This window comes from Pituophis catenifer, unplaced genomic scaffold (genome assembly GCF_029215685.1).
Source record: "Pituophis catenifer annectens isolate HBS135680 unplaced genomic scaffold, rPitCat1.0.hap2 SCAF_1, whole genome shotgun sequence".
Lineage (NCBI taxonomy): Eukaryota > Metazoa > Chordata > Lepidosauria > Squamata > Colubridae > Pituophis > Pituophis catenifer.
The window spans coordinates 45,383,130-45,395,347 of NW_027256881.1; the positions used below are offsets into that span (position 1 = coordinate 45,383,130).

General features: G+C 36.0%; 1 protein-coding gene across 1 annotated transcript in view; it reads left to right on the forward strand.

The window, feature by feature from the left end:
• The window catches only part of HHAT (hedgehog acyltransferase), a 143,752-nt gene extending 133,702 nt beyond the window's left edge, over window positions 1-10,050 (forward strand). The window contains exon 11 of the mRNA XM_070948658.1: window positions 9,848-10,050. Within this exon, the coding sequence (XP_070804759.1) occupies window positions 9,848-10,050 (203 nt within the window). The remainder of the gene's footprint in view (window positions 1-9,847) is intronic.
• The last annotated feature ends 2,168 nt before the right edge of the window (window positions 10,051-12,218 follow it).

Genomic DNA, 12,218 nt, shown 5'->3' on the forward strand with positions numbered 1-12,218 from the left:
CAGTGCAGGAAATGGTTGTTTTCAATTGCTGGACTGCTTCTAGCTCTGGCAGTAGCACACAACATTTTTGATGGTTTATATAGCTCGAGTAAGTGCTTTTTAATTGTGTGGAACATTAAAACGAGAAAATAAACTTTGGAATCAAACATCACCTTTAGTCAGCAGCATGAAAAAATGGTTATTGAGTTTAACAACAGCAACAAAAAAGAATTTTGCTGTTTTATTTAATTGAAGAATAAAAAAAGTAAAGGTTTCCTTGTCCAGTTTTGTGCCAGTCTGGGGCATAGATTCCATCTCCATTTTTTGGCCGGGGGTGCCAGCTTTGTCCGAAGACATTTTCTGTGGTCATGTGCCCAGCATGACTATACACCAAAGACTGATGTTGTTATTCCCATCAAAGTGGGAGTATATTAATATAAGTGACAGCTTATACCAAATCCACCGTTATCAACAAATAGAATACCAGATATAGTGTGTATGTGTGTGTATGATTTAACATGAACTCTAATAAAATTTCTCCACATTAAAAATTGCAGCAGATATTAGGAAAATACTCTTTTTAACATCTACATCTATCGGCAATATTAAATATAAATGCCATGGAACACATGGCATCCCTTCAACTTTAATGCTCTGGACTTAGATTTTGTTTGAAAAAAAAATAAGATTTAATGCTGTTACAAAATACTATAACTGATTGTCCTTTGGTCCTGTATAAGGTTGCTGACACAGAATGACATCTATAGCTCCAATAGAACAGAACACATGTAATTAAAGGGTTGAACTGTGAAGTCCTTGGTATTCTCTGAGCTTGGGTGTTTGCAGACTTTTCATTACCTGACTGTAACATCCGTGCTAGTAAATGTGGGTTGCTCCCTGTTTATAAACAGTAGCTTGCTGTTGTAGGGCAGATGAAAAATAGACACCCACACAACTTTATTAAAAAGGGCCTGACACTCAATCCATTATAGCACAATCAACCCAAACTATGAAAAAGTAACACTACCATATAACAAAATATCTCCAAATAACAAAAAATCTCCAAAAAAACCCAACAGACTATTACAATCACATGGCATCACCATACTCACAAACAAACTAAAGAGTTTCAGAACATTTTAAGTAAAACAAATGACCTAGTAGTCCAAGTAGGAAAAACAGGAGTCATCTACTACATTGTAAGGATTGTAACAGCCACTATATATGGCAGGTAAGCCGAAGACTAGCAGAGCGCATCCATGAACACCAATTAGCAGACCAAGCTAAATTCAAAAATGCTAGGGAATTCCTGGAAGCTTGGGATTCAGATAAATCATCCATCAATAGGTATAAAAGAGATAAACCACATTTACACTTTATTTATTTATTTATTTATTTATTTATTTATTTATTTATTTATTTATTTATTTGGTTCGATTTAGATGCCGCCCTTCTCTGGAGACTCAGGGCGGCTTACAATGCGTTAAGCAATAGCCTTCATACTTTTGTATATACCTGCTTAGTAGGGCTTTTGGCCCCCACTTAAGCAGTGTTCTTTTTATACAAAGTCAGCTTATTGCCCCCACAATCCGGGTCCTCATTTTACCTACCTCAGAAGGACGGAAGGCTGAGTCAACCTTGAGCCTGGTGAGATTTGAACTCGGAGTAATTGCAGGCAGCTGGCAGCTAAGTGCTACTTAACAGCACTTTAGTCCGCTGCGCCACCAAGGCTCCTTAGCCCTATTCAAAAGAGACAATAAAAAAGCTATGAAGGAAAGAAAAGGACCAGAACACGCCATCTCCAGAGCCAACACCCAGATAAGCAGGGATTTACACTAGTCGAACAAGCCAAAAACAATGATCAAGGAACTACCAACGAGAAAACCACATTACCATTAACCTTAGCAGGGCAAGCTACTGTATATACACAGGGACAAACTCCACATTCACTAGCATTGATGATGTTACCTAGTTGGGTAACATCTGCAAGTAAACAACCAAAGTCAGAAAGTACCAAGGACTCTATATTTATGCCATTTGTTGTATATATATAATTTCTATCTATCCATGCCTTGCAATCCTTGAGCAGCCTTTCAGAGAATATTTCTTCTTTCTATATTGCACTGCATGAAATATTGTTGGAATTAACATTGTTGGATTAATCTATTAATGAAAGAAATAAATGTAAACAGGTACACTTCAATATATGTAAATGTACATGTAATTTACTTTTGATATTAGAATGGAAGTAACTTTCATTTTAGTATTCAGTAAATCAGTAAATAATACTCATTTTAAAATTTAGTCTTCAAACTACAGTACTTATGTGTGGCTGTGTTTGTGGCATGATTAAATTGTCACGTTGTTTGCTATATCTGCACATGTTAATGTTGTATTGGGGGTGGGGGTGGGGAGGACCTTAACATAACCTGTTAGGGTAACTTAGTTTATTGAGTGAACCATGAAAATGGGATAAATGAATAATTCCATCTGACTATAACCTACTTTGAGTAAACTCAGAAACATTGCTGTCATTTAACTTCTTATTTGTTTGCTGCCTATGATGTAATCATAACAGAACAGAATAACAGAGTTGGGAGGTCTTCTAGTCCAATCCCCCTGCTCAGGCAGGGAATCCTACACCATTTCAGACAAATGGTTGTCCAGTCTCTTCTTAAAAGCCTCCAGAGTTGGAGCATCTACAACTGCTGGAATCAAGTTGTTGCACTGGTTAATTGTTCTGTCAGGAAATTTATCCTTAGTTCTAAACTGCTTCTTTCCTTGACTGGTTTCCATCCATTGCTTCTTGTTCTGCTTTTGGGTGCTCTTCTTTGTGGCAACCCCTGGGATATTGGAACACTGTTATCATACCTAGTCCTTCTTTTCATTAAACTAGACATACCCAATTCCAGCAACCATTCTTTATATATTTCAGCCTCCAGCCCCCTAATCATCTTTGTTGCTCTTTTTTGCACTCTTTCTAGAGTCTCCACATCTTTTTTACATTGTGGCAATCAAAACTAGATACAATATTCCAAGTGTGGTCCTATCAAGGCATTATAAAGTGGTAGTAATACTTCAAATGATGTTATGTATATATCTATTATATATACACCTTTCAACCTGACGGATGAATAAACTTCTCAAAAAAAGTGTTACAGTTTGGCTTCCTTGCACAATATCTACCCTCAGTTGGACAGCAAACTCAAAACAAAGTGTCTTGGATGTTAATGCCCAAATTGACATTGAATCACTTAAACTTCAGGTCATTGAAATGGCTGGCCAAGAATAAAATTACTCTTCAAACAGAAAAAACCCTGACAAAGGGTCTGAGTCAATAATAGGATGGTCATTACCAGAGCAAAGTTTGCACAGCTGGATTTTGTTTTTAAATATAATGACTCTGCCAAGTGATATGGTAGAGAGAACATGTGTTTGTGGCGCTCCAGAAATAAAAGACATTGTGCACATCTTATTCAAGGCCAACTATACATCCCAGCCAGGACTCAGTAGTTGCACATGACTATTTGACAGAACTACACATTGGGACGATAACTTACCTTAGTTCCTTCAGATACAAATACATATGTAGTAATTAGAACTGCTAAGTTTACAGTCAGAGCTGTTCTGCTATGGACACATTTTACAAAATATATTGTGGTTGCTTGTAAAGTTGATGCATTCATCTAAAAACATTGTTTTGTATATTTCTATTCATCTTGTTTTTCTGTACTCTTTATTGCACTATTTCATCTCCCTCTTTTATTTTTATCTTATCTTACTTTTATTTTATGTCTTCTGACCTTACATTTAGAATAGAGTAAAATAAGAGAGTTGGAAGGGACCTTGGAGGTCCTGTAGTCCAACCCCCTGTTCAGGCAGGAAACCCTAATGTTGTCCAATCGATTTGTCTTAAAAACTTCCAGTGTTGGAGCATTCATAACTTCTGGAGGCGAGATAAAGTTGTTTATCTTATCATATTCTTTTATATTGTAGCTGATGCTTCTTCATATGGTCAGTTGACTAATCAATAAAGTTATATTCTGCTAGGCTATTATAGCAAATAATTTAAAAATGGATCCTACCAGTTAATCAAACTTTTAAATTGCACTCCTATGGCTCCCTGGAGAAGTTTTAGTCTCTCCCTCTGAGATCAGAGATACAGTTTGTCAATTCAGGAAACAACATGTAGGCTGAAAGACAATAATTCTGAGCAAGCTTTTCTTTCCTGCTTTCACTCAGCTGGTCTCCTGCTAGCAAGGCTTCCAGAAATGTGAGACAACTTTGATGCTGGAGAGAATTACTTTGCTTGTTGTTTAATCGAGAAACTAAAATAACTGCTAAACCAGTTCAAAAATTTTGTAGCTCAGTGGCAGAGCATCATCACCAGTTAAGATCAGACTACTGGTGATGCAAAGATGTGAGCTTCAGGCCTTGGAGAATCAGTGCAAAAATAGGCAATATTGGAATGAGACAGCATTTACTGAAAAACTTTAGGAGATGTTTAAAGAACAGCATAAATGGTCATTCCATTGCTTAGAAAAGCATTTTTTTCATGGTTCCTTTCTCTTTCGTTAAAAAAAAAAACATACTCCTATTGAACCTTGCTTTATGGTTCCAATTCAGAACAGATTTATCTATTTTTTCCATATGTCTTTTATTTAATACGCTGGAAATCTTAAGGGAGAGTTGGGAGTAACCTCCTCTTAAAACAATTCAAAGAGAATACACTTGTACATATTTGTTCCAAAGATGCTGCTGTGCAGGAAAATGCAAGCTCTCATTCCAGTACCATACATTCTTTGCCTGTTGCATTCTAATGAGAGCTGAGACTCCATCGCAGCAGTGCTGGTTCCTGTTTTTCCTTTGTTCGCTGCATGGCCCAATGACTCGTTCTCTCTTGTTATAAAAAGAGATTAGTGTTGATAGGCAAACAGAACAGGGATATCTGAATTATCTTGTTAGCGTTGTTATTATTAGAATTTTGGGGCAGTAATGAGAAACTGATTTATGCAGATTTAATGGGTCAGCATGTTTCTAGACATGGTTCTTGATGCTTCTTTTCCCAGCACCTCCACTTAAAGGAAATACAATGTGCTGGGGAAAACTTCTTTGAAGAGATGGATATCCTGTGCCCATTTGAGTAGACAGATTGAATTAAGTCAGTAACTAGAATACTGGTTCAATATAAAGCAACTTCATAAATGAACCAGATCTATACCTTCTTGTAGTAATCAGGAAAACAGGAATATCTCGTATTACATCCTCCTTTACTGCACAATGTTTGTACCTGTTGGTACATTATGTTTTCTCCTTCCTGTCTCATTTTCAGCTGCTTATACTGGAACATTTCTAGATTTCTATAATTTAGTAGCACTTGATGTGTTTGTCTAGTTAACTTAAATAATAGAAAGACAGATTTCTTTAAACCAACAGACAGGGTGATGTCTAAGATACAACTTTTGTCTACCTTCAGATTTTTTAAAATTTGTTTTGCTTGCCATTTTATTCAAGCAAATTAACAAAAAATACTAAACTTTTAATCAACATAGAATAGGTCATTTGGTATGGTTCATTCATCCATACACCCTTACACTGCTCAATCTTGTGGTCCTCTTAGGCAAAAATGTCAATGTATAGATGTACTTTTTTTCTGAATAGATTTGTACCATTGACTCTGACTGGCCTGATCATTTTTTGGATGAGGGACTGAACTTTCTTAATTCGTTTTAGAAATGGTTGTGTGATGTGTTGTCTTGGGCTGTCTCCTGGAGAGGGGAAGGCTATTATTCTGCTAATTTGGTCTAGAGCTAAACAATAATTTGTGTTCCCAGTATCTTTTTCCAGAGGCAGATCATCTCTCCTAAATATGAATACACATTATCTTCTTAAAGTCAACCTTAAGAACATCACTGCAGACTTAGAGTAGAACACTTGACTTTTGGTCTTCTACAGATTTTTCTGAATGTAAATTTGGAACCCATTTATGAATAAATACATATATTATGTGTTGCTTGTCTCTCAGATTCTGAGAAACTAAGCCCCATTGCCCTGAGCCCATATTCCAAATCAGGAGAGTCATATTCATACTTCCTAGAAGGGAAACGGTTTTTTCCCAACATCTATCTGTTTACCTGATGGAGGATATGGTTCTTCAGAAGAACCATTGCCTTTTAAATAAACAAGGACCTTCTCCCTCCCTCCCCACTCCCTCCCTCCCCACTCTCTCCCCCCCTCTCTCTCCCTCTCCCTCCATCCCTCCCTCTCCCTCTCTCTCTTTCCCTCCCTCTCTCTCACCCCCCCTCTCTTTGCTGGCAAAACCAAGAAAGAGAAATTGCACCAAGTGAAATTATCATGCCTGTCATAGCTCAGTAATGAGACTCTGCTTTACAAGCATGTCTCAAATTTAATCCAAGTAGACTTGGAAAAAATCTGATCTGAAACTTTAAAGAGCTCTGTCAGTCAGTTGAAAATATTGTGCTAAATGAAACAGTTGTCTGACTGGGAACAAAGCATGTTCTTCTCTGTTCTTCCTCTGCCTCTCCAAGATCTATTTATATTGCTGATTTTGTCACTTTGTCTTCCTGCTGCCTAGCCTCCCAGCATGCTCACCAACCTTTCAGTATCATTTAAGGGGAAAAAGTACAAAAGTCTATTATGAAACCTGCATTTATTATTTGTTTTTAAATATATATGTTCTGTCTGCCGTCTCTACTGTAGAACCCCAATTAGTGAACACATCCAGACAAAGTACCCAGCAAAATACAATCTGAGACTACCTCACCTTCATGTATATTTGCACATTAAGCTGACCACCTACAGCATAATTTGTTAAGGTACAGCCCTTTGTTTGGATTTTGCAAATGAAAACATTTTTAGCATCTCAGGTGGTAGAAGTGCTCTGGTGTTACCTTGAGGGAAGAACAGGAGACATATGGAGAAGGAAGAATCTTTAATAAACTTAAACGATGTCTCCAAAACATTAATATCTTGATAATGTTTGTATGACATCATGTACCTTTCTCCATAATCAGAACACAAGACTGCACGACCCCTGCATCAGCAGCAGTTATTTCAAGAGTGCTTTTGCCACATGCAAAACATTTAGTCCTTTCAGATCTGGGCAAGCAAACCTATAATGATATATTGGTCTAAGTGGAACAACATTTATCATCCTGATGTTTGAGACCCACATCCTTTGTGTGTGTATGTTGTGTGTGTGTGTGTTGTATCCTCTCCCACTCTTTCATCCAGAAAGTTTTTTTTTAAAAAAAATTAAAGTTGATTTTGCTTAAGTTCCTTCTAAAGTCTTAGTGGATTGCCAAAGTCAGAAAAGTCACCTGATTGATTAAACCAAAGTCACTCCACACTTAATCTTTTTTGGATGATGTTTTCCATTCAGAGGAAGATGAAAGAGACAACTAAAGAAAGGCTGTGAGATGGCAAGTCTGATGAATTGATCTCATGTCAATTCAATTACATAAATAAGCCTAATGGATCAATCCTATCAACTGATGGGATACTGCCAATCGCTAAACTGGTGGTTTTAACTGTTCTTTTTTGCATACATAGATTGCTACATTCATCAAGGGACTAATAACCCTCTTTGCAGTGGTCCTTGGAGCGATTTACAAATTTTCATTTTAATAACCTGAACAATTTGGTAGGATAAGGAACTTTGCCATCTCTTTCTTTTTGTACTATTTTTAGTTCATTGATAAGCAATTTTTAAAAATCAACCATAACATTCTTATTTCTCCTGGGGCGGGGAGGAGCATTTATTCTTATTCTCTACTTCCCATTTTTTTTTTACTTACAGATCCATTAAAAGGTTTCTCCCTTTCTGCTTTGGTTGCTAACGTCTTCAATGGTTTTTGATAAACGTTTTGGTCAACAGTTTTTAGAAAAGCCTTATATATAATTCTAGCTAAAATGTGGTGGGTCTTCTACAGCCTTGAAGGGAAAAAATGCTGGAAAGGAGGCAACTGGATAAAAACTTAGAATTTGTCTTCATTCTTTGTCTAGCAATTGATTATTTCAATCTGGAGTCAAATTCTGTTATCTATTAAACTTGCATAGGTGAATAAAGTGTAAGGTGAATAAAACAGGCATTGGCAGCAATTAGTACACAGCGATTCATCTATACTGCCTTCATGCATCTTTCTCATTTAATATTTTAATATGCCAGGGAAAAAAAGACCTCCCTAATCTTGGCTATAATTAGAATGTGAAAACAAGAAAAAAAAATCATAGGTGGGATTTTTTTCTTTCCTCAAATTCTTTAGAAGGCAGAATGTTTGCTAAGGGGCACACAGCTCATGGCTTTGTGCAATTTTCTACAGCTTTGGGGTAGCCTGCAGACATTCTCCCAAAAGTGCTCCAAATTGATTGTGTCAGGAGGAGAAATTGTTGAAGAATGGAGAGTAATCATATTGACTACATTTGATTAACATAACCTCAGTTTCTTTTAAATTAAATTGAATTTAGTTTTCTTTCTCAACTCACAGGCAAATGACAGATTTTAGTATATTAAAAAAAAAGATTGCCTACTTCTAAGTAGGCAGCCTTGAAATAGTTTTAACCTTTACTTAACTGTAAGCACATTAGTTATAAAATAATAAAGCACTCACATGCTTGTCCTCTACGATTTCATTCTGCCTGGTATTAAAAGCAGTCTGGAGGTAAATCATATATTACTGACTGTTCAGAATGTTCAAAATCTTTGCCTGGCCTTTTCTAGCCTTGCTAAAAAGATTATTAAATTGGAAATAATCAAAACAATTGAATTAAATAATTTATAGTCCAAAGGAGTCTCAAAGCAATTTACAGGATTTAAAACTATTTAATGAATTATTGGCAGAAGTAGAAAAGGGAATCCAAAATTTAAAGGAACAATTTAGATATTTCAGATCAGATTAGAAACCAAAGGTGGCAACTATGACCTGGATAACTGAGACTCTCCATAGACATTCAGATCTAGAAGTATGATCTTAACCCAGATACTGAAGTGACAGTAAGCTTCATTCCAGGGAAGCCTTCTAGATGAAGTTTTCAGAGGAAACATACTGTAAATGACTTATTATTTGTCTGTCTGTCTGTCTGTCTGTCTGTCTGTCTGTCTGTCTGTCTGTCTATCTATCCAGTGGTGGGTTTCAAATTTTTTTACTACCGGTTCTGTGGGCGTGGCATGGTGGGCGTGGCATGGCAGGGGAAGGATACTGTAAAATCTCCAATCCCTCCCCAATCTAGGGGAAGGTTACTGCAAAATCCCCATTTCCTCCCCATCAGCTGGGACTTGGGAGGCAGAGAATAGATGGGGGCGGAGCCAGTCAGAATTTTTACTACAGGTTCTCCGAACTACTCAAAATTTCTGCTACCGGTTCTCCAGAACTGGTTAGAACCTGCTGAAACCCACCTCTGTATCTATCTACCTACCTACCTACCTACCTAGCTAGCTAGCTATCTAGCTATCTTACATGCTGCCCATCTCAAGTAGAGGCAATTCCAACTTGATTCTGAATAATTTGACCTAAAGGAAGGAGTATATGATGGATTTTTAAAGCCAAAATCAGGTAGCTTCCTTTGTCTTGTAGATTTATAATTTAACAGCAGCCCCTTTTAGAAAAAATATTTGGCAGCTGTAATCAGTATTGATTTTTTAAAAAATTGAAGGACAATTAATAGTACATTTAACTGGCTTTCATGCCTTAAATGAAGCCTCACCTGATTTGTGTTATGTAGATACGGGTTTTAGCTTAATTATGTTTACCAGCTCTGCCTTTTGTTTCAAATAAGGACAGTAGGAGTTTATGCATTACTACTTTCTCACACTCTCTTTCTCACTCTCTCTCTCTTCTGTTTTTTACAGGTTGGCCCTGGGCAACATTGTCTGTTGTTGGAATCTTATATTGTTACTCTAATGTTGGGATTGAGTGGCAACACACACACGCCAAAGTTAACAGTCCTATCCTTAAAAGAAAGGATAGTGGAATTTTGACACAAACATTCATTTCTTCATCAACACAACAACATTTCAGTTTTTCTGGAGAATCAATGTCTGGTCGTGTATGAATTCCATAAGTAAAACCAGGCAACATAAAATAAAGACATTCTGGTTTCTAAAACCAGACATTGTAATATTTGATTTTATATCAATTCTCTAAAATATAACTAGTTTTATATATATTTGTTTCCAAAGTTTCTATTTATAAGGAAATTGTGTTTGTAACAAAGTGATGTGTATTTAGGAAACTACTGTAATTTAGTCATAAGGATGAAAAACAATAGCAATCAATCTATAACATTTGTCTTCCCCTTTTAGAAGAATCCCATAAATAACTTTGAAGTAAGACCTTTTAATGAAATCCAAAATTGCATGCAATAATGCTTTCCTTTACTGGGTCCAAACCAGTTGGGTGGTTTCCTCAATCCTTAAAAAAAAAAAAAAAAAAAAAACCCTGAAGATATAGGAGACTTTAGAAGAGAGAACACAACCACTTGTCCTCTCTCTGCCCCACAAAAATCTTGTGCTGATAAAAATTCCAGCAGTAAAAATATTCCATTGGACCTCACCTTCTGTTCTAGAAATGTTGGAAATAATATGTTTAGATTTAGTTACCTTTGTCAAGTCACAATTTTACAAATGCTTTTAAGATATTGAATATATTTGCATTAAAAAAAACTGTATGTGTTACCTGTTCATTCGTGTTGCAAGTATATGTATGAATGAATGATTTTGCAATTGTCAACCAACCCAAAATATGATTGGAACTAAGGATAAGATGAAGGGGAAAATATACATAACAGGCTATTAATTAAAAATAATAATTTATTAAAGATTATTTGAAAGCAAGTTAATGACTTCTGTAAAGCATAAACAAGCAGTCTTTTTTCCATGGAACAAAATTAGCAAACCTTCCAAGTTCCATATTCTGGCCTAGCAGACTCTCAGGACAACCCTTTCCTCTGAGAGAGAGATAATGGATCTGAAGATTTATTTATTTATTAAATTTAAGTGTTGCTCATCTTACTAGACAGAGTGATTCTGGGTGTCCAAAATGACTTGGTTTTATTCTTTTTATATGTGAATCTCCTTTCCTCACATAACAGCGTAATTATACTGTATATCCAAGAAGGTGAGTGACATTGTCATTCTTCAAGGAAAAATATTAATGGTATTCCTAGAAGTAATACATTGAGCCTATTCAGGCCTATTCACATTAGAGGAATAAATCAGTGCCACCATCAAGGTTGGAAAGGTAAAGGCTCATTATATACACCTTTTGGATTCAAATATGGATATATTTATCAATTTGGCAATAGGTCATCAATAAACCATAATATTTCCTTGGCATAGTTCTTTGAAAGGATTTGCTTATATTTCTGTTAATGATAGCCCGCACATTCATAACCAATGTCATACCTCTTTCTGAAGGAGACTTCTGCCAAAACAGAAAAAGAGCAAGTATGAAAGTTCTATAGATTCACAACTCCATCTTAGGAACAAGCCATTTCATTCAGTGCAGTGAAATATTATAGGTGGGCCCTTAAAATGTTTTACAGATGTTTTGTTCTTATATATATTATATTTAAACATATATTCCAAAGTAATGGAACATTAGGAATGTTGTTTTTAAATAGTCAATTTCACAATAGATGGTAAAGAAATAGGAAATAGAATATTAGAAGTAAAAAAAAAATTCACAATTGACTGCAATCATGTACAATAACATTTCTTCAAGGTTCAGGGTTGAGCAATGAGATGCCCACTGTTAATTGATGCCACTTAGCTCCTTTTGCTAATAGGAGTGGATGAACAATAGTTTCTTTATCATGACTTCTAAATCTGATTTCTGTCATGTTCCAGTACTATCAACCATAGCGGTGCAGTTCATTCTCACAAAAATCTTTTTGTTTGGCAACTCAGTGTGACATCATTGTGCTTCCATGTTTCTATATTCTCGAAGTAATTCTCATCCAAAAATAATGGAACCAACTGAAAATTAATTAGAAGGCAGAGCTTAGAAAATTGTTCTGGAGAGAAAGTCCTAAATCTTACTACAGCTGAGTTGTAGGGAGCAGCATTTGCTACGATAATTCTAAGTCCTGGTAGGTGCATTGAGGAACTAGGATCTTTCTTGATGAGAAAGATCTATGTATATTACATCAAGACAGAATGGGGCTAAGGCAGAATGTTTGTTTCAAAGTCTATTTCATACTCTACTATGCATAGGAAATTG